Genomic DNA, 22,925 nt, shown 5'->3' with positions numbered 1-22,925 from the left:
AAAAACATTACTGAATGCTGTCTCAGATGCCAGGCACGGCATGAACAGAGGAGACACATTCCCTCTTCTTCCTAAGTTTACAATGGAATCAGACAAAGATTGCAATAAGTTGAAAATAATCATAAAGCCACTATAGAGTTTAAAATTGCCATTATTCTGTCGTGCATCCTTCCCACACCAGTGTTTTTCCTTAATCCTCTCTTTTTTGAAGACAGCTCAATTTCTACCATTTGAAGGATACTGACTACATCTTGTATCTTATTATCATTGCCTTTGGCTAATTAAATTTTGAAGTGTCTCTCGACCCAGACAGCTCAGAGCTGTCATAATTATAAGTTGTATGTCCTAATTATTGTGGATGCCACATATAACACCACCCTTTGATAATATGGCATTAACATTTTCCTTTGTAAGACTAAGATTCTGCACAGGCTATGCCTTTTAGGAATCCTTTGTAGTGAGCAGAATTGGCAAACTGTAATGCAGAGAAGTTTTTTAAAAAAGAAGAGGCCTTGAGAAGTAGGAGTGACTGCCTGTACCAGCTGGAAAGTGGCTCTGGTTAGGGGTACTTAACAATCTTGATCTGTCCCTCTGCAGAGTAATTCTGAAGAACAAACCTCAACGGGTCAGGATGGACCACTAGACTGGAGCAGAGGGCAAAGAGACTTACTATCAAAGACACTGAATAGCAAAGGTTCAAGAAAAGAGGTCATAGACTATGCAGATACAATTTGTTTGGGGTGTGCCTAATATTAGCCCTGTACTGCATATACTAACTTAGAGTATTCTCATTTTAAAAAGCAGAAACTGATTACCTGATGTGCAAAGCCTGATTAGTTCTAAAATTCACTTCAGGTTAGATCTCTGTTCTAGGCTCCGCTTCCCCACAGACACTTTTCCTAGCCTGGTATGTTTTCCTGCCTGACTTTCCCACTCCTCAATTCCTCCTTACATTCTGCAATCCAAAGCATGTCTCCTGTGGTTTGACATATGTGTAAACACAGGCTTTTTTTTTTTTTTAAACCCCCAAGAGGTGGAGGGTAAACCACATTTCACTCCCTAACTATATTGCCCATTCCTTTAGGGCAAGAACAGTGCCTTATTCATCTTTGTGTCACCAGCATCTAACACAGTGCTGGCACAGAAGACATTTGATAAATGCTTATTACAATGAACAAATCTATTATTCAGTCACTCCTTAATTTAGTTATAAATCCTACCCTCTCACTCCTTTCCACCCCAAATCTCAAAGGAAAGAGACTGTCAACATCTTGAGACCAGAGGCCTTTATAAGTTTGATTGGTAGAGGAAATGTGGATGGCAGTTTGCAATAATAATTTTATTTAAACATTTGCACAAGTTGTACATTTCTCATGCATCTTGATGCTGGAGTGACTTAAGACTGAGCATTCTCCACACTTGGTTTTCCCAAACTCAACATTTGGCCAACCTAATTCTTTCTACTCTCTAGCTCAAGCCCCAGCCCACAATTAGGATTCTATCACAAAAGGAGCTGTTATATAATGTTACTCAAAAATAATAGCTGCAGCCTCCATTTTAACTGCCAGTCCCATTCTCATTTGAATATCCTTCTTTCTCCTGGGTAATCTTCCCAAGATTTGTTTATTCATTTTTCTATACTACACTTTTTATAAAACTTCCTTTCTGTTGGTATTTCTGAGGAGTAGACATGATCTGTTACATACGCAAAACTCTTTATGGGCCCCCCTTGACACAATGGCTATGAGTATATTTAAAGAGTGAACCTGTGCCATGAGAGGATTTGAGCTACTGAATGCAAGAAGGAAGCCATTAGGGAAAAAGTCATTAAGAAGATATCAACCAGAACAGAAAAGGTAATGGGATTAGGAGGAGAGGTACATTTAATGTACAAGACATGCCAGTGATGAGCACCATGTGAATGTGGAAAGTTTTAGCATGTTTAATGTGTTGTCTAGAAATGGGCATTCAAAAGGACGCTCCAGAAAAACTGGCTATCGTTTTTTAATCAAGGGGAAACAAGGGCTTTCAAAAAGAAGAAACAAAAAGGAAAAAAAACCCTCTCAGTGAAATGACATGCTAAATTCTCATGAACAGGTACAGGCAAAGTTGAAAGACATGGACGGCATTAACCTATCTCCAGGGCAAGCTTGACAACATGCTATCCTGAACTGGCAGAAGAGACAAGTTTTTTGTTTACATTTAAGAAGATGTACTTCCTGAAGAAAAGACATTAAAAATACTCATTAGCAACTAATATTCTAGACTCAAAAGAAAAACAAAAAACGGCAAGAGATAAGAAATATAGTATGACAAACACAACATTTACTAGGTGTCCTCTATGTGCTAAATGCTGCTCAGGACAAAGAAGCATGTAGCCTAGTCCCTACTCCACAAGGGACTGACCCTCAATGAATATGTACATAAGAAGAGTCACTAAGAATACAAGAATATAAGGTAGCACACTACTCTCATGGAGGTTATGCCACAGGTTAAATTAGCAAATCAGTAAGCTCTGTCACCCTATGTCAACACTTCCGCTCTTAACCTAATGATTTCTTTATATAACTGGTGGCTGCTGTAATTCTTCTTCAGAGATTATTAAAATATTAAAGCATTAAAAAAAACTGTCAGAAATTATGATTATTCTTTTGTGTTTAAAACTACCTGTCATATTTTTAATGTCTAAGATGTGCTAAAAGTCCATAACAAAGACAGTTAAATTAATATACCATTAAGTTCAACATAGGCACCAATTTTCTGATTACTGAAGGATATTCACCACAATTTATATAGACACACATTAAAAACTCAGGTCGAAACCTGATTTTTCTAATTCAAGCATAGTACACAATTAGGCATATTAAAAGAAGCAAGTTTATCTACATATATTGGGCCATAAATTCAGAGGTAGAACAAACTACCTGAGAAAAGCAGAGATACTTTATTCAGAAAACAATAGTTCAAAATAAAACTATTCAATTTCACTCCTAGTTATATATGCAACAGAAATAAAAATATATGTCCACATAAGAATTTATGCATGAATGTTCATAGCTGTATTATTCATATAGCCAAAAAGTGGAAACAACCCAAATGTCTATTAGTTGATGAATGGATTATTAAATGTGGTATATCCATGCAATAGAACATTATTTGGTAATTAAAAAGAAATGTTGATATATGCTGCAACATGGATAAATCTTGAAAACATTATACTAAGTGAAGGATGCCAGACACAAAAAAACAAATACTGCATGATTTCATTTAAATAAAATGTCTAGAATTGGCAATATCTACAAAGACAGAAAATAGATTAGTGGTTGCCTAGGAATGTAGGGGAAATAGAGAGCAACTGCTGCAGGGTTTCTTTTTCAGGTGATAAAAATGTCCTAAAGTTAATTGTAGTCAAGGTCGTACAATTCTGTGAATATACTAAATTCCTTTGATTGTATGGCATGTGAGTTATATCTCAATAAAGCTATTAAATAAATAAATCTATTAAGTTGCTTCTGCCCACGCTGTGGTAGTGTTCATTTTGTAGCTGATAATATTTTTTTTTAAAAGCTTCGCTCATAATGAGGATGACTTCTGTTTTTAAGGAAAGAATTACCCTTTTCACGCCTCTTTTCCTGCTACCTACAAAAAACGACAAACTAAGGCTTCAAACTTAACGTGACTTCAAATAATGAAAATTAACAGTGTCTCTTATTTAGAGAGCCAGATCACAGCAGAGAATCTTGCCAAGAACTAGTCCTAATTAAATCCAGAAACCATCAGGACAGAAATCAGGGAGGAGGGCTGTGGGAACTGGAGAGTTTTCTCATAACTGTGGTGGTTCTTTTGCATATATAGAAGTATTTAGAATGTCCTTTGCACAGCTGCAAAGTATTAAGAACACTGTAAACACATACAAGGTAAGCTTTACCATACACACTCCTAACAGATATTTAGAGGCAGAACCCCCATGGCCAGTGGGTGACTCTTCACAACAGTATTATTTGAGAGGTGGTTAATGTGCCATCTACCTTAAAATGTCACCCCCAAGGGTATGTCATATGATGTTTACAATGTCCATCCTTGAAGTCCATCTTGTACCTCCAGAAGATTCTTGTTAAGAGGGAAAGCACAGTAAAGGCCTAAGAAGACATTCATATAGAACACTTTGTCTGGTACATCCTCTGTGTCCTGATCCTTTAGAACTACCTGAGCACCATACCCTGCAGGCTCTTAAAGGCAAACAACAAATACCACCAGATGTCTTGAGCAAGCACTCAAACTCACACAGTCCCAAGCTCTTGGATCCTGTCTTGGAGACTCACCTTTGTTCCTTGTTCATTTGAGTGACCCTCTGCCATGGACTGAATGTACCCCCAAACTCACTGAAGCTTGAATTGTATCCCCCAAGTTTTATGTATTAGAAGCTTGGCGCTCACTGTAACTGCTGAGGGTGGGAAATCCTATTATGGTAATTGAAAGGTAGGCCTTGAAGAGGTGATTAGATTGTAGGACCATGCCATAGTGAATGGATTAAAAATGGTGGTCAGGGGCATGGTTCTGAGGGCTTTAAAAGGAGAGCATATGAGAAGATTACCCAGGAGTTTGTCTCTCTCTGCTCCACCATTTTCACAATGTGATACTCTGCAGTCACTGTCACCACCACCAAGACTCTCACCAAATGTGTTCCCTGGACTTTGGACTTCCCAGCCTCAGAATTTTTAAGCAATAAATTTTGTTTTCTTTATAAAGTACCCAGTTCCATGAATTTTGTTATAAACAACAGAAATGGACTAATACACCCTCTATCCCTCCCTTTTCCCTACTTCATCTCTGGTATATATATCTCCAGTTTTAGTTTTGCTTGCTCCTTCGGACTGTCTTCCCCTTGTGCCTTAGCCTAGGTTCCACAAACAGGCCCCATGGCTCTGCCACACTCTCCTAGGACAATGCTAAATGTTAAGATCCAAAGGAAATAGCAGGGGCTTGAAGGAATGAGGGAGACACAGGATGGGTATGCTGGGGGAAGAAAGAGGAAGAAAAATGTCAGGCACATCGGCCACTACCTAGGCTGAGCCACAGTAATGTAGAGGCATGATAAATCTTGGGTTGGTCCTGCTGAGGAAGATATTTCAAATACACTTTGCCCACTTAGCAATTTTGCTCCATTAAGGTTAATGCCAATCAATAGCTTGGCCCACATAACCTATAAATGTAAATGCTTCTAGCACAATCAAACATATTTACTAATTAAAAAGACTGAAACACTTCCTTCCTATGAAATTTCTTAGAATACACGTATCACCGCTTTAAGAAAGTTGAGATAAGATATATGAAGCAGGGACGTGCCACACGGCCTTCTGAGCACGTCCACATTCTCAGTCTCTGTCACTTCCATGCATGAAGGAATTTACTTCCAAAGGGAAAACTGGCAAATTCTAACTAAGGGCTCTCTATACTGCTAATAAACTACAAAAATTCCAGGCAAATTCAATATTAGAAATGAAGGAGAAGTCATTAAAACACAAAAATGGTGCACAACCTGGACAGGTGACCTCAGGTCTCCTGGCTACATATGCAAATGACAATCCGATGACTACATTTGGGAGACCAAGTTCAGTCACATTTGAATATTTTTCTTTATTCTTTTAATTGGTACGAAGAAGGGTGACCAAACACCACATCTCGAAACAATTCAGGGCACTTTGAAACATTCCCAGGAATGGCTGGAACACGATGGGCACAAGAGCAGTCAGAGAATGATGAGGAAAGGCCAGCACTGACCGCAGAAGACTGGCAGGCCAGGTCCTGCAATTGGATTTTATTCCAAGTGTGACAGGATGACATAACACAGGTTATATTTTGAAAAGATCGCTCAGGCTGCCGTGTGGAAAACGCTTTCTGGTGGGGCAAAAGCAATAGCGGAGAGACCAGTGAGAAGGACTGTCCTGCCCCGGTGAGAAGACGGCCTGGGGGTCAGGAGAGGCAGCGGAAATGCAGTGGATATGGCAATGCAGGGGTTCAGCAAACAGCCCTGAGACAAAGCCAACGGGACGTGCTGACGGACTGGAAAAGGAAGTCAAGAAAATGGAAGTGAAGACTCTGGAGATGCACACAAACGGGAGGTGAGGAAGGAGAGGCAGAAAGTACAGGCTCTACTTAGAGAATAAAGTGGGAGAGAGGTAGGAGTTGGCGACTGCAAGGGGGTGTGGAAGCGAGTGAGAGGACTTTGTTTTGTTGGGTGGGGAGAGATACAGTTGTTTATGTCTTTAAGACAGAAGATACTACAGTAAGTTAGTGGAAATGATCCAGCAGAGAAAGAGGCTGAGGAATCTGGAAGGGAGATACCTACATCAGTGGTGAGAAGGGATGATATTAATCAACTGACACATTTACTGAGCACCTGTTAGATGTTTTTTGTTCTTAAAAGGTTCACAGTCTAATTCAAGAAAAAGTAATATAAATTATTAAGCAGAAGATCCAACAGAGGTATATACAAAATATTAATGTACTATGACAGATAAAGAGTGGTGATGTACTATGACAGATTGGGGTGAAGGGCGTGTACTGACATCAGAAAGATGACTGATTAACTTATTTGGATTATTAATATACTCTGGGTAAATATTTTTCAAGCAATTGTTCCCAATGCTACTTTGCATTAAACAAACACTTTCATGCTTCTAAAGAAATGCACAAAGACAAGATATTTATTTAGTCATAAGACTGAGCAAACCCGGTTTCTACAGTCAATAAAAAAACTTTAAATTAATGTTATCAGAGATAATAGTTCAGTCCCTAAAAATTTTTTTTTAAAGTTTTACTGTCTAAATTTTTTTCCCCAAGTACTACTTGACTGAGTTCAGAAATAACATTTCTATTCTGTAATGTTCAGAACTACTGACAAAGGAGGTTTAATGAAAATAAGTACTGTCATTTTACGAGCTGCTCATTTGGAAGAAGTGTTCCAGGAGCCCAGGTAGGTTCACACCGACCTGTGCCTCTTGAAATCAAAACTGAACCCTCTGAGCATGCTGCTCTGGCCACCCAAGCAAACGAGTCAAGCACAACATAAGACATGAATAAACAGTCATTTTATTCCAAAGACTTGCACATATTCTCAAAATGACTCATTTCAAACATCATGTATTCTTGATGCTTCAAGAATACTAACTGGACGAGAGGTAAGATTTGCTATTCTCAAAAACCACAATTTCTGACATTTTTTTAAAAAACACACAGTAATGCTACAACAAAAACACTTACCTCTAGAAATACTAAAGTTCAAAATCACAAATCTTTACATGCCATAACAAACAACTACTGGTTACTGTTTCCCAGTTAGGCCTTTTGACTTAGATTCCTTCTTACTACACCAACCTGCTGAGCTGCATCTCCATTCACCAAGTGAGGCAACATGGGTATCTCTCCGTTCAGCAATGGTGGCAGTTCCAGAGGGATTTGGTCGGTCATCATCATTGTGACGTACATTCATGGAGAATTTCCCTCAACTGGCTTCCTGCAAGAGAACCACCATTTTTTAAAAAGGACTCAAGACCACAAAAATCAACTGTAACATAAGCCACAATCGAAGTGCTCCATCATGAGGTCTGCTGAAACCCACATTATTCTATTCACAGAGCATTATATTATTGTGTCAGCCCTGAAGAAGGGTGCAGCAAAGGCAAACAAGTAGCCTGAACTAGGAGACCAAAGACTGGAGTCTCCAACAGGCCACGGGACATCACTTCTCATGCCTCAGCTTTACCACGTAGTTGTAAGTTTTAAAAAACGTAAGAATGATAGTAACAACCCTACCCCAGGGATCTTTATGAGGATGAGGTAAGATAATATTTGGAGAAGGTAAAAGTAACAAACTAAAACTGGTGATATCATTATCTTTAGGGTAATTACCAAAACATAAGTCCAAAGAGAATGATCTCTAACTGTTAACCATAAAACAGTTTTCCCCTTCCATTAGGATCAAAATAATATTCATAAACAGTTAATCCAAGGAAGTAAATAAAAGTTAGCTACCTATACTGCAATTGTTTCAATTTCTGACTTTGCCATTAATTTGGTAATTACTCATGTTCTAATTATCTATCCCCCATCATTTCTTTGACTTGGATTTAAATTGTTGCATACTGACATCTCTATCACTTGTGCACATCCTGAGTTTTCCTGTACCTCAGACATACCCATTAGCACCTTGTGCAGTCTGGCTGAGAGGCAGATTCCATTGTTTCCACAGAATAAATGAAATCCACACATATTTGAAATAACACAAAGTCTACTTTCATTCCATAATGGTACTTGCCACTAACATTTAGCTTTTCAATACAACAGTATGAAAATAACAGTAAATTCCTACTTATAATTCTAACTTGTTCCTTAGGAAGTATTTACATATTCTTCAGTTATGCCGAAAATTTGTGGCACAAGAAGTTTAGCAGCATGGACAAGGGAGGATAAACAAATATAAAAATACACACACAGTTTTACATGATTTCAGAAACAAATGGCAATATAGTTCACAGTTAAATTTTTTATCATTCATAATAAAGTCCCCCCAAATTTCAAATTCAAGGAAATTTGGTCAACAAATCCTTTAATACTCAATATACAAATCAGACTAAACAGTGGGGCAAATCCTTTAATGATTGCCTCAAATTTGTCTCAGAGTGGTATGACAGAAATAAAATTTCTCATTCTTAAACACCTCTATTCTGAACATTAAATACCCCACCCAAAAGAAACCTCTTCTCTGAAAGTATCAAAATGATACATAAAAGCCACCCAAGAGATTATAAACTTTTTTATTTTAAATAGGTAAAATTTTACACTATTCATTATAACCCCCATTTGGGGAAACTAATTATTTTAAACACCAAACAATGAAGTCTTGTCCCGACTAGGGAAGCACATTTTATAATAACAGGTCTTATAACTCAGTGTTAATAGTACCATCGTGCTGTTTTATGAGGCAATTACTCAGTTCCTAAGCAAATAAAAGTCCAAAGTCCAAAGCCCAATAGTTTATCCTGATGTAGAAAACAGATTCTTCTCCAATAAAGCTAAGATAATCCCCCTGACACTATCATAATTGTTTGACTTTTGAATAGGTCAAAAGATGGAAAATAACCATTTCAATTTTATCTCTTTGCTTATTTTTGTTTTGTTTTTTGTTTTTCTAAATTTTATTTCTAATATACTTTATCCTACATAATGCATGAGGAAAGTGGCTACTCAAACTGATGATACTACACAGGCCTATTTCTTAAGTGTAATGTGTTATTTAATGTTTCTTCAAAATTGCAGGCTGGATAAACAGGGCAGTAACTTACAACAGGGGGTCTGCATATAAGCATCTGGGATGAAGAAGCACTCTATGCTCACACTTCTACCATTTCCTCACTCCTCCCAAAGGAGTTCCAGGATACTTGCTAGAGGGTGTGGTGCAGATTATGGCTCTCTGCCTTCTCCCTTCCCCTCTGCTAATATTAATGAGTGCCAAACCATCTCCTGCACGGCACAGTTCTGGCCATCTCATAGACAAGCATAAGGATGGAACCTGTTCTCTCTTGTCAGGCAGCAAGGTGGAAGGAATAGGGCCTGCAACTAGGTTCTTTCAGCCTCTACAGGTCTTTCCATTAGTCCAGAGTACAGTAATGCAGACAAAACCACACATGTACTCAACTTTCAACAGGTGTGACTCGACTACTTTGAGGAGACCACAGGAATGTTACATACCTATTTGACTAGAGCAGACAAAATTTTTAATTCCATTAACAAATTAAAAGATGGAGCCATGAATGTGGAAGGCTTACCATCCATACAGTTAACTTTGAGAACCACAGCTTGCTTTACTTGTAATGATTGTGGATAGAAAACACACATTTTCTTACTTTAAAGAGCAGACTAGACTAGCCATAACTTTACTTTTCCTTGGGGATTCTGGATCATTGTTTCCTATGATATTGTGTTCAGTCATAAGGTGATATACTAGGGAGTTAACTGAAGCATTTAGACCTTATGCATCCCAAGATATTCACTCCTACTTGGAGTTCTTCTGCTTAGTTTTAATTAGTTTTTTATTTCTCTTTCTTCCTCATTAGGCAGGACTGCTAACCACAGCCCTCAAATCTCAGGGGCATAGCCTAAATTTGCTATCTTAAAATTTCCTTTTGGCTGGGAAGCCAGAAAGACAGAGAGGAATGGTCTCTGAGAAGTCTCAGAAGCTCTCCATGTGCCTTGCATTGTCTTCCTTGACCATTGGCTGAGTATCCACTGAGAGGGTATCTGAATGGGCCAGCTGTATGATCTCTGGATTAATGAGCTATAACTCACTTTCCTCTCAATCAGAAAGTCTCAGGAGGAACCACCCTGACGAAACACTTGCTTTCTTGGTCTGGATTCCTTCTCCCCTGGACAGACATACATCAGAGCCAGCCAAATCTATCACAGGACTCAGGCATTTTAGACAAGGGTGTACCACATCCACACTGTCCCCCCCCACACCACAGAGATCTTGTAATGAATCCACTCTTGAAACCATTACCCTTTACGAATGAAGAATGTGCTGCAAAACTAATCAGAACAAATGGAAAATAGATTATCTCTGCTACAATGCATTTTCCTAATCCTCTGAACTACCCCCCACCCCACCCCCGCCACACACACAGAGCTCCAAGGTTTCTCTCCTATTCTTCATTTTGTTCTTACCCATACTTCCATTTCAAAGAATCTGGTAACAACCACAGGCCCTCACAACCTCTCCCCCTAACCACACATCCTAACACTAAAACCACAAATGCTTCATGCCCAGCCAGTTCTATTCTTTTGATCGACAGGGAAAGGATGCCATGTGAGCACTTGCGGTTAACTCCCCTCTCTACCTGCTAGCAAGGCCCAGCGTTACCATCAACTCCTCAGCTACATAGTAGGGTTGGGGGTTGGGCACTCTGGGAACAAAACGAACAGTTCTTACTGTTAGTAAAACATTTAATTCCAAATATGTCCGCAAGATTTTAAAGAAAACCTTATTTTATTTTTTACTTTTTTTTTTTTTTTTTTTTTTTCTTTTTTTTTTTTTTTCTTTTTTTTTTTTTTTCTTTTTTTTTTTTTTTAGAAAAGATGACCGGTAAGGGGATCTCAACCTTTGGCTTGGTGTTGTCAGCACCACGCTCAGCCAGTGAGCCTACTGGCCATCCCTATATAGGATCCGAACCCGCAGCCTTGGTGTTATCAGCACCGCACTCTCCCAAGTGAGTCACAGGCCGGCCCCTAAGAAAACCTTATTTTAAAAAAATATTATAAAGAGTCTTCAGTTTTTACATTTCCCCAGGCAATTGGCTTATTACTTTTCCTCTTATTTTGCTTCCCCTACTCTGAGTCTAAAGAGGTTTTCCACAGTATTTTGGCCCCAGCCTATACTAAGACACACACTGGCCAAATTCATGAAAAACCTGATTCCTAGGAGAGAACCACACATCCATCTCCAAAGGCCGGAGAAAGCAGTTATATACTCTGAAGGAAAAAAAAAAAAAAAGCCAAAGCCCTAATCACTACTAGGAGCGTTTTTAAGTCTGTGAATCTAGCCTCCAAATTAGTAACAAAATGTCCTGGTCCTCACTCCATGGGCCAATGACCCAAATTTCCTTACATTAATTCAAGATGTGAGTTAGCAGTACAGTACACAAATTAGTTTCAGATGACAAGAGAAAAAGAAACGTAACAACATCAAAAGGAACAAAGTATACACATCAGAACCTAATGGGCTGAGCCAGGCTTGATGGAAGGAGAGGATTCCCTGAGTTCAGTCACAAGCTAGGCTGAGAGACCGGCTCCCACGCTCACTGCACCAACACCCTGATGAGGCTTTCCACTAACTTCCACTATCCTGTGGAAATGTTTAAAAAGTGGATGCGTAAGGGAGAAATAAGGAAATGACACATAATCAGTTTCAACTTTTCATTTCCATGCTCCAATTCAAAATGTACTTTCTAAACCTGTCAAGGGCTGGCAGATTAGCACAGTCGGTTAGAGCTCAGCCTTGTAAACCCAAGGTCACAGATTCAAATCCCTTACCGGCCAGCTGAAAAATAATACCAAAAAAAAAAAAAGAGAAAGAGCCATCAAATACAGAGAACTATAAAGAAACTTGTAAATGATCTAATAGTAGGCTCTTCAGAATTCATATCACTATAGTTAACTAGGTAACTGTGATTCCACGTATTCCATAAATCTAGTATTTTTTCCAATAAAATGCAGATTGGCCAATCACCTTCACACAATGTAAGCAGCATGTAAATATTTTGCTTGCTATATGCTTATTCTGTACCCTGAGAAAAATACTATCATGAACACATAGGTAAAGTCATAGCTTGATTCATACTTCATGAAAATCTCTCTCTACTAAACACACCAATTGACTTCTAATAGTGAGAATCTATTGTGGGTCAGGTTTCAGAAAATTGTCAAAAACATACCAGACAAATATTCTAGACATTTGTATAATAGTAATAATACAAATGAACTTTTTTCCTGATTCAGGGAGGTGGAAAAAAACACATTGGTCGTCAAAATGACAACCTGATAAACTTACTGAATTACACAAAACAGGGATTTTGTTTTCCTGTATGTTTGGGGCAGAGGGGTATGGAACGTTACTGAAAAATTACTGTATCCTGTATTCTCTTTTAAAACAATATAACCATGGGCCGAGCCCGTGGCGCACTGGGGAGAGTGCGGCGCTGGGAGCGCAGTGGCGCTCCCGCCGCGGGTTCGGATCCTATATAGGGATGACCGGTGCACGCACTGGCTGAGCGCCGTGCAGCCAGCCTCAAAAAAGGACAAAAAAAAAAAACAAACAAACAATATAACCATAAGACAGCTAATGTTTTAGGATTACAAAACTAGTTTCTAAATGGCTTCCGATATAAAATTTAAACCTACTAAAATTTAATTTATTATGACAAACATTTGTGCGGCTGATTTACCCTTGTTTATGCCATGACTATAGTAAAAAAGAAAAATCTAGAAAAGTAAATGACACATAATCATATAGCACAGAAAAATTTTAAAAAGAAAAACTGCATTCACAAACCTCCCCCCACACAGGTGGCCTTTATGTATAAATGTCATCACAAGGACTGACAACTTCCTAAATGCATACTTCTAAGTTTTATTAGCAAGATTTAGAAAGAGAGAAAAAGAGAGAGAGAGAGAGGAAGAAAAGAAGGAAAGAGAACAAGCAAGGCAGTCAGTTATACACATTCCTACGACTAATGGGATGTCAAAATGTCATCTGCTATTTTATTTTCCTCATCAGAAAAACCTCTTTCCTTCCCAAAACATGCTGGCTTTGAAAGGTAAACCTCTTGATTGATGTTCAAGACCTAGAAACTCTGAAAAGAGTTGTCATTCCTAGCTTCCTAGCAAAACTAGAAACAGCTTTCTGATAATAACTATGGAAACACCAAAGCATCAATAGAAGGAAAAAAATAATTAAAACAAAATAGAAACACAATGCAATCTTCTTTACCTCTGAAATTCTGAGAAAACCTGGTCATCCATCAACACACACCTGACTGTTTTTACCACAACCCTGCTACTGTGAGAATACGGCTTTTCTTTCCCTTCCCAGTAACACTACACCAGTGCTGTGGCCCTGGCTCTGCCCATGTGGAATTAGCATGTGGCCATTATGAACCTGATGTGGGGAACTGCCATTGGACACGAGAACCCTGGGGGGTGGTTTTAGTGCTTTTTCTTACGTGAATCTCTCCTGTACTCTCCAGGCAACCATGAGGAAAGGTACTTGGTACAGGCAAACATTCCCCTTTGCGTTTTTGAAAATCTAATTAGCGCAAAAGAAAAAAAAAAAAAGATATGGAAAGGAACTAAGGACAGTTATTAGAAGTTATGGAAAAAAAAAAAAGCACACAGTGGAGAGACCCTAGCACTGAGTATTAAAAAATATGAGTTCTAATTGGAGGCTTGCCAATAATTAGGTCTGAATATCAGCAATTAATTTCTTCTTTTATAAAATGACAAGATTATAGATTAGCCCTTAAAGTTCCTTTCTGCTCTTAATATCAATTGCCTACCATGCTTACTTAACATAGATTAAACTAAAGCTAAAAAAATATCTAAAAACCTACTAGTTTCCCTTACTTGTCTGAATATGGCTTGAGCCTGCTGCATAAGAGGGAAGAAGAATAAGTAAAATGTTGCAAAAAGAATGTATTAAGCATGTAGTGCTGGTAATCACTGTGTTTTCATGCCAAGGAAATCTAATTTTACAGCTGAGTTCTATACAGCTGTGCAAGAAAGACTCTTGCCATGGCTTGCCACTTGAATGAAAGGAGGAGTGGTGATAATTGTTCATGCAGAAAAACCTCTTGAGACATGAGCAGTACCTGGAGGTATGTGCCCAGCTGGTTGGTTGAGGCACAAATAGTCTGGAATTTGCCTTCTTGTCTGATATGTGTTCATTAGTGAAGTAAAATCACAGTAGTCTGAAAAAGTTCTTAACCTTAAAAACATTCTTGCTTTTTGCATCCAATTATAAGCATAGGAGGTTTTAGTTGGGAACATTTAAATCCACAGGGAAATCCTGTGAAATGGAATTTTTTGGATTAAAAATAACAATCCAGATTAGAATAAATAATGAAAAATGGTTTAAGCAACAAGTCAAAAAAGAACTGTTCACTGTGCCCTCGAGAGTGAGGAGGGGATGCCACGTCTTCTGACAAACAGGCCCTGCCTTCTTTTAATTTGGCTTTGCACGATTTTAAATTTGGCAAAGCATAGTCATGTCATGTCTGAACTCAAAGAAGGCACTATTTTCTGGAGGGAAAAAAATCTACATATAAGAATTATAGGTAAAAACTCCAGTAATTTGAGGCTGCTTCCGTACTCCTCATTAATATACAAGAGGTTGCTTCCACGGCACCCCAACATACACCAAATTTTTATAGAAACGTCAAAGCTGAAGGGAAAAAAATTACCTCACTATATATACACACAATCTCTTGACCTCAGATCCACATCCTCACATAAAAAACAGCTGAGTTCTGCAAATATTAACTAAAAGGGGAAGGGGGCTTTATCTACAAATAAAGTTTACCAACCAAAGGTTCATTTACTTTGTTCGTTGTTTCTAAATGGTGTTTAAATAAGTTTGCAGACATAATTAGACATTTCTATTAGAACACCTAGATTCCAGGTACACTCATATCGTAATAAATCTCACACCCCTCACTGACATCCCAGGGATAACAGTCTAGCATGTACAAGGAAACATTCCAAAGCTATGAGCCCTATCCTTACACATACCCAAGATACCTGCCGCATACTTTTTCCAAGGATGAGAATAACCGAAAATATGTATTTTCAGTGAAATTTGGAATTGTATGTATATTTCTTTATATCTTTTTCTATAGGACAGTGAGGGAAAAGTCTAGAGAACTGTAGTCCAAGAGTGGAAAAGGTCACTTCTAAAGCCCCCTCCAGTCTAATTCCAAGCTGCACAAGGAGACAGAAAGAGATGGGAAGTCAGAAGACATGCTCTGCGTCCCAGCACCAGAAGCTCACTCCTTACACAGCCCTCAGGCACTACCACCTGCCAGGTACCTCCACAGCACTTTGACAGGTCCCACTGCTTTTCAGGATTGTGGCTTGAGGTGTTCCTACATAAGCTTTCTGTGTCTCCACTTCTTTATCAGTAATATGGGTTGATATGGGAGCTTAAACATATGACTTCTAGATTTTCCCTTTAATAAAATCCAAAATGTGTTTTTACAGATTATGAATTAAATGTACATTTGTACATCAACCTGGATACCTAACAGCCATGCATAATACTTTTTAACAGGGAAAAAATGTTGCAAGAACCAAACAACTGATTGTTTTCTGGAAAGGCCTAGAGAAGAACTCTGAAACAGCTACTTCAGTCTGCTGGGGCAAAGGCACTGTCTGAGGCACCGGCGGACTAATTCTTGTCTAGCCTTCACTTTCACATGAAGCAGCTGGCACTCCCCTTTTATAGATGTAGCAACTAAGGCTAAAGAAGTAATTTGCCCAAGAAGACTCAGAAAGCCATGGTAAGAAGTCAATGCTCTCTTAACAAGCTGATTATAACATGTAACAATCTGACAAGGAAACACAGTGGAAGAGCTAATGAAAAATTCATAGGTTAGTTTTTAAAGACTGGACAAAACAAGCACATTATACAATTTTGTGAAAACGTTTCAAAAGATAACATTCAAAGATACCCAACAAGGGTACATCTCCCTCCTAAACAGTCCTAAATTCCCCTCCACAAAGGCAACAACTCTGAATTATTGGTGTACCGTTACCAACATACAGATTTAATGATTTTTAAAGCACTTTTTAAAGTAGCTTAAGGAAAGTTAAGCAAATCCACTACATTAACATTTACCTTAAGTGGTTAAAAATTAGAGGGGGGAAAAACAGAAACTAAATTATAAACTATGAAAAATTACGTCTTCCATGGTGATTTTAATGAGACGTACCATGATTAAACACAGAAGCAAAATTACTTTACAAAGTAGGGCAGCTTACATCACTGATGAGGAGACTGCTAAAACAATCTCTTTGGTACAAAGCATTTCAAAATTCTATTATTTTTAATTAACTATTGTAAGATAAGTAGAAAGCAGGTTGGAAGACTCTCCCTTTAATTAAAAAATACTACTACTACTAATAACAATATCCCAAAAGAAGGACTTAGCTGAAACGCACCCTGTAAAATAACAAACAAAAGGACCTAAACAAAGATAATCAATCAGTGCTTTAACAAGCATTTATTGTACACCCACTTTGTGCCAAGTGTTGTACTAGAATTCTAGGACACTAGAAACATAAGCACTAAGTTAAACAGTATTAACATTTAGATGTTACGAATTTCAGTGTGTGAAAGTGCCTTGGGTTGAATATTCCCCAAAACTTAACCCCCATTATAACTGTTGAGGGCGTTGAAAGATGGGGCCTCCAAGAGGTGATTATGTTGATGGTTTAATGTGGTTCTGAGGGCTTTAAAAGGAGAGGGAATGAGGAACTCTCTTTCTCTGCCATTGCTGTAAAGCCACCACCAAAGAAGGCCCTCACCCATAAGTGTTTCCTGGACTTCCCAGCCTCCAAAACTGTAAGCAATATATTTTGTTTTCTTACAAAGTACCCAGTTCCAAGTATTTTGCTATAGGCAGCAGAAATGGACTAATACAGAAAGCACGGTGCTTGCCTATATTCTAAACAATGCCTGTGAACAATGATGACATTAATTTATACTAATATAATTTGTTAAGAAAAAGTAAGCGGGCTGCATCCATTTATTTAATGAATACTTAAAAGTGTTTAATGAACAGGTTCTACTCTGTTCATTAACAGTGAACTGTTATACTCGATTAACTAAAAACAAATCCACATTGAACACTTCGAACCAAACACCACAAAAGTCAACAGACCTCCCTGGTCTATGAAACCTTTCATCTGAGATAAGCCCCAATGTCTAAATTTGGTTTCCCAGCTGTGGCCTCTTTTCTAGTCTGTGAAATCTGACAAGTGTTACAGAAGGTGAATTTGTCTCCAAAACACAACCCCCACACACCTTAATCTCCATTTCTGATCAGCCAGGAGGATACTAATATTATTTCTTTAATCAGCTCATATAGAATTCAGTCATATTTATTTTACATAATCAGTTTTATTTAATCGAATAGATGTTAGAAAACAGTCAAAAGAAAAACAATCTGTTCCTTTAAACATTACTGTTTCATCCAATTTATACTTAAATGTATATTTAGGTTTTGCACATAAGTAATTTCAGATATTGGTTCAAACTTTTTTTTTTTTTTTCAAAAATGTATCTGATTCTACCCCATAAGAAAAAGTACTTAATGAGAATAGTACATAATACACTGAAAATCAGTTTATAACCACACTTTTCTATTTTTCTAAAAACAAGCTATTTCTTAAGAATCATTACATTTGATCACATTCTCATAAGCAGTTTTGTATTTCACTTAATATGACTAAACACAAAGCAAATACCAGGTATTACTGAGAGCTTAGAAGGGACTGAAACAGAGATTCACATGAAATGACAACACTTACAAAGAAACAAATTAGCAGGTGCAAAGACATAAGGGAACATCTATTTACTATTTAGATTTGTCCATTACAATAAAATTTTAACATGAAATATGTATGTAGTCATGTAATTCAGACCAATATTTTGAAAAAACAAAATGCAGAATTCTCTAGAAAAAATATTTGTTTCAAGGAAAAAAAACTTGATATATACCAAAGAGCATTAAAGAGATTTGTTTTAATTAATAAATGAGAACAATAATTGGTGCGCTTCATGGTTTACATGCAAATAGATGAATTTACGTGCTTGAGAGCACGGGGCTTGCCTATATTCTTAACACTGCCTGTGAACAATGATGACATTAATCATACTAATATAATTTGTTTTAAAAAAAAGTAAGGGGGTTATATCCATTTATTTAATGAATACTTATTTAGGCTTTACTCTGGGCAAAACACTCTCTTGTGCTCAAATTATGCAAATTCTAAACTTAAGGAGTCCATTAACAGTTTTTAAATCTTTCCAGAAAAATCCTTTTAAATTTCAGCTTTGATATAAAAGAAATGTTCTCTAATTTTAACATTTCTCCTTATGTGATGAGCACAAAAGACACAAAAACTATTTTTCAGTTAATGTTACTGGTGAACTCAGAGAAGTACGAGAATGAAAAAGCAAATAATATTTTAGGATTATTAATAGTTATGATGTCATGAACCCTGAATAAGGTTTCAGGAATGCCCAAGGGTCCCCCCAGACCATACTTGGAGAAATGGTGCTCCACAAAGCAGCTTATATGTAAAAATGTAAGAAAATTTTAAATTCACTTTCTAGTAGACAAATATTGCTATCTCTCTTTTATATTTTGTACATCTACAATTCACCTGACAGGGTCTGAACAAAGAACAAATTAACCAAAATGAAAAGGTTCAAATTCTATCATAGATCTCTTTCTCCAGGACCTTATACTATACTCTCTAAAGCACTTTTGTGAAACAAATTCATTTGGTAAATCTTGAAAGAAGTAAAAGAAGGCTGGAGGGATTTAAAAACAAACAAACAAACAAACAAACCTGGACATTGTGGGCCTGGTTCTTCCTGCTGGGACAGTCAGCAAATCAGAATACAGGGGAGGTTTGGGACTTAACACCAATAAATCCTGGCCCATTACAGGGGATTCCCGTTCAATCTCTCCCAATTCAAAGCAAATCATCAACACCAAGGAAGTAAAGACAATAGTGTATTGCCATTCCCAAGAATCTTATCTGCTCTGATCTCTGAGACCTTCGTTTTCTGCTCATTGAGCCTATTTTAAATCCTGCAATGATCTGATCTAGTATTTTCTAAGGTCACTCATTTACTTAGGTCCTTTATCAAAGAACCCAAAAGTTTTCTGAGGCATAAAGAGAATTCTTAAAATGAGAACCTCAAGCTTCAAATATAGACAGAGCAATTAGTAAGACACTGAAATTCATTTCCTAGAGCAACGAATTAGCAAAATCAAAATATGCCACAGCTAATTGATTTACATTCAGCAAACACTGTTAGATGAGAGACTTCCCTTTCATTTTTAAAAATAGATTTATCAGGCATATTAATTTTCCACTGACCACTATAAATAAATGGAACTCAAAAATATCTCTCTTTGCAAGGGCATTCTAGCTGGTCACTGTTAGCCTGACCCTGAGTGGAATGTGTATTTACATTGCCGAGAGGCGGCATTGTGTGCTGGTGGGAAACCACTTCTCACAAACCTCCCATTCAGTCCAGAGCTCCACAATAGGTACTCACACAGGAAGCAGGCCTTGCAAAGAGCACCTCTGCTGTTCCAGAGAGAACTTTCCAAGGCAGCAAAGACAGTGAACCGCTATAAATGCCACGTTCACAGGCCCTAACTGCCTACACTTCAGGGTTAACAAAGCTAGCATTGTTCACAACCATTTTTCAGTTCTTCCCAAGGTGAAAGAGAAACTATAAACAATCCCATTTCATTTTTCTAGGTAATCTTTCAGGGCTTCCCTTTGTTTAAAAAAAAATAATAATAATCACAAAGCCATGAAATTTTTTTCTCAAATACACTGAAAAATATTCCCAAGAAGCCATTGCTTTTTCAAAGCCAAATGAAAGATGTTAATATTGAACAGGCAATTTTTTAAAAAAATCAAAATTTCAAGTGCTACTTCATTATCTCCAATGAAAATTATTGTTCCTTATCTGCAAAGCAAAAAAATAATTATTTTAACTCCTCAAATAGAAAAGCATGTATTGTCAGCACCATGTTAACAACGACTTCTGAACAGGTATGTGCAAGAAATCACGACAATTGTGACCACTTACACATGCTATCAAATCAATTACCTGGTGGGTGAAAAGTGCAATTAAGAAATAGATTTTGTCAATTCAGTTCTAAACTAACCTAAAGGTTTGACCTTTCCTCCCTACTTGAGCATGTAAAGAAAAACCACTTAGTTCTTTCAAAAATGTGTTGATTAAATTCTCAATACCCAGTTTTAAACCTGCAAAAGAAGTAACAGCTGCTTCCTACAATAATATTTTAAGGCTACTAAATAATTTAATAATGGGCAAAGGGCAAACCTTCTGGCTTGTTTTTCTCATTTCTCAAATTAAAGGACTGGATTCCATGACCAAGGTGCCTGCCAGGTCTAATAATCTATCAGTCTGGGTATAGAAACAAAAAAAATGTCACAATTAACACATACATCTCAATGGTTTACCGGAAGTCTACTTAAGACAGCTGCTGTAAAATAAAAGCTATCTGCATCCATGCCGATCATAACTAATATCACTTACTAGCTCAGGAAGTTACTTTTCCAATACAGAAAAAGTAAACCAGAAATATCATGAGGAAATGCTCACAACCTTTAGTGAAATGTATAGTCAGGGCTGGCCGGTTAGCTCAGTTGGTTAGAGCATGGTGTTGTAACACCAAAAAAAAAAAAAAAAGAGGAAATGTACAGTCAGATTACACAAAGGTACTTCAAACAAAAAGTTCATGGAAAAACAACTGAAATACAATATGAATCTTTCCATGAACTTTTTGAAATATCCTTGTATATACATATACAAGTTTTTAAAAGACTGAAGCAAAACAGACCAAAATGTTAACAATGATTAATCTACGGATAACGGAATGATTAGTGAGTTATATTTTTCTCTTGTACTTATCATATTTTTAGAATATCTTACAACATGCATCTATAATTCTTATAATAATAAAACTTTCAAAAAACTGCATCATTCAACTAACTTTGCACCATGTGATTGTTAAATTTTTGTGATGAAATACTTTCAAACTACAACATAAAGATCTAAAGGATATGGGCTTATCAGAGTCTCATAGAACTAACTGCCACCATTCAACTCTGAGTGTGAGATACAACAATGGAGGAACATCTGTAGTTAAGTAATAGATTTGGTAACATTTACAAAACCAGCCCTCAGGTCATGTTTGCCAAGTAATCACTAGATTAGGCATGCTCACTAGGACCAACCTTAAAAAACAGAGGGAGGGAAAGACAGCTTTAAAAAGAGAGGAAGAGGGAGGCAGGTTCCATAACCTTACTTTTTTTAGATAACAAGTGCTCCATAAAATCTTCTTCCAATTGCCAAAATAAATCAAACTTTTGGGTGGAGAACTCTGTCACTCAAAGGAGAATCAGTAAAGATAAACCTAATAATAGAATCTGTTACATACTTGCTTAGCTGTGCTAACTATGCTAGTCCCTAACCAGCACAAAGAACTTCAAAAGCTCTTGCTATGAAAAGTGCAGGGTGTGGTCAGAGATTTGCCTTAGAGTTGGCAGGCCTCATTCTCCAACAGGAAAAGTAACTACCCACCCTTATCTTTGTGAGTTCTCTCACCAACTGCACCCCCATCCCAAACCTTCTAAAGATATGTGTCCCGTATTTTTAATCACATATCCCCATGTATTATAATGTATAATACATGTTCATTCTAGAAATCTGAAAATATAGAAAAGCAAAAAGAAAATTTTTACTCATAATTACACCACTCAGAAATAGCCACTGTTAAAATAGTGAAATATTTCATCTCAATCTTGTTTTTTTATCCATATGAAATTTATATAGTTAGAGAGGGCTTCAACTTACACAGTACAGATCAATCTATTTTTTATTTTTGATATGACGGTTATAACTGACACTGACCAACTTTTAAAAATGAGCAAGAACTGGTTCTTAAATCACATTTTACTTGAAAGGTGCCAAAATCCTCTTCTAAAGTCCTTGACTGTGACAATAAAACGGGGATAAACCAGGAAAAACAAATGATACAAAAGCTTTGCTCAATGTGCACTCAGAGGCATTTCTTCTATATGATATTAGGTTACAAAGACATAATACTGTTAGGTTGTGTACACATTTTAAATAGAATTTTGAAGAATGAGCTCTATGAATTAAGATGCAATTCTTTGTTTCTGTGTTTACATGAATGCAAATTTCTAAAAAAGCAATCTGAGCACTACAGGATGTTTTATGTTACGTGTTCTTAGCAGCTCCTTCACAACTATAAACCTATGCTACCCTCTAAGCAGAATGTATATACCAACAACCGAGTTCAATGGCACTCTGCCCCAAAACAATTAACCCTGAGCATCTAGATGTATTGTTGACAGCAAAATTAAAATTAACAGAGAACCAACTGTTTCATCCATGCAAAGAAAGACTATGCAGCCAATTTTCAATGCTGTACAAATCAATTTGCTAATACAGGTAGATGTTCACAACACTATAAACACTGTTTATAGCAGAAATAACAAGTTACCAAAAAGAA

General features: G+C 37.2%; 1 protein-coding gene across 1 annotated transcript in view; it reads right to left on the bottom strand.

Annotated features, from left to right (window-relative positions):
- Nucleotides 1-22,925, bottom strand: part of FNDC3B (fibronectin type III domain containing 3B) — a 361,626-nt gene that overhangs the window by 280,062 nt on the left and 58,639 nt on the right. The window contains exon 2 of the mRNA XM_008566859.1: nucleotides 7,378-7,516. Coding sequence (XP_008565081.1) covers nucleotides 7,378-7,488 — 111 coding nt within the window. The 5' untranslated portion in view covers nucleotides 7,489-7,516. The remainder of the gene's footprint in view (nucleotides 1-7,377; nucleotides 7,517-22,925) is intronic.

The sequence above is a fragment of the Galeopterus variegatus genome, unplaced genomic scaffold (genome assembly GCF_000696425.1).
Source record: "Galeopterus variegatus unplaced genomic scaffold, G_variegatus-3.0.2 Scaffold272, whole genome shotgun sequence".
Taxonomy (NCBI): Eukaryota; Metazoa; Chordata; class Mammalia; order Dermoptera; family Cynocephalidae; genus Galeopterus; species Galeopterus variegatus.
The sequence above is the reverse complement of the archived record's forward strand: the minus strand, read 5'-3'. Positions and strand labels throughout refer to the sequence as shown.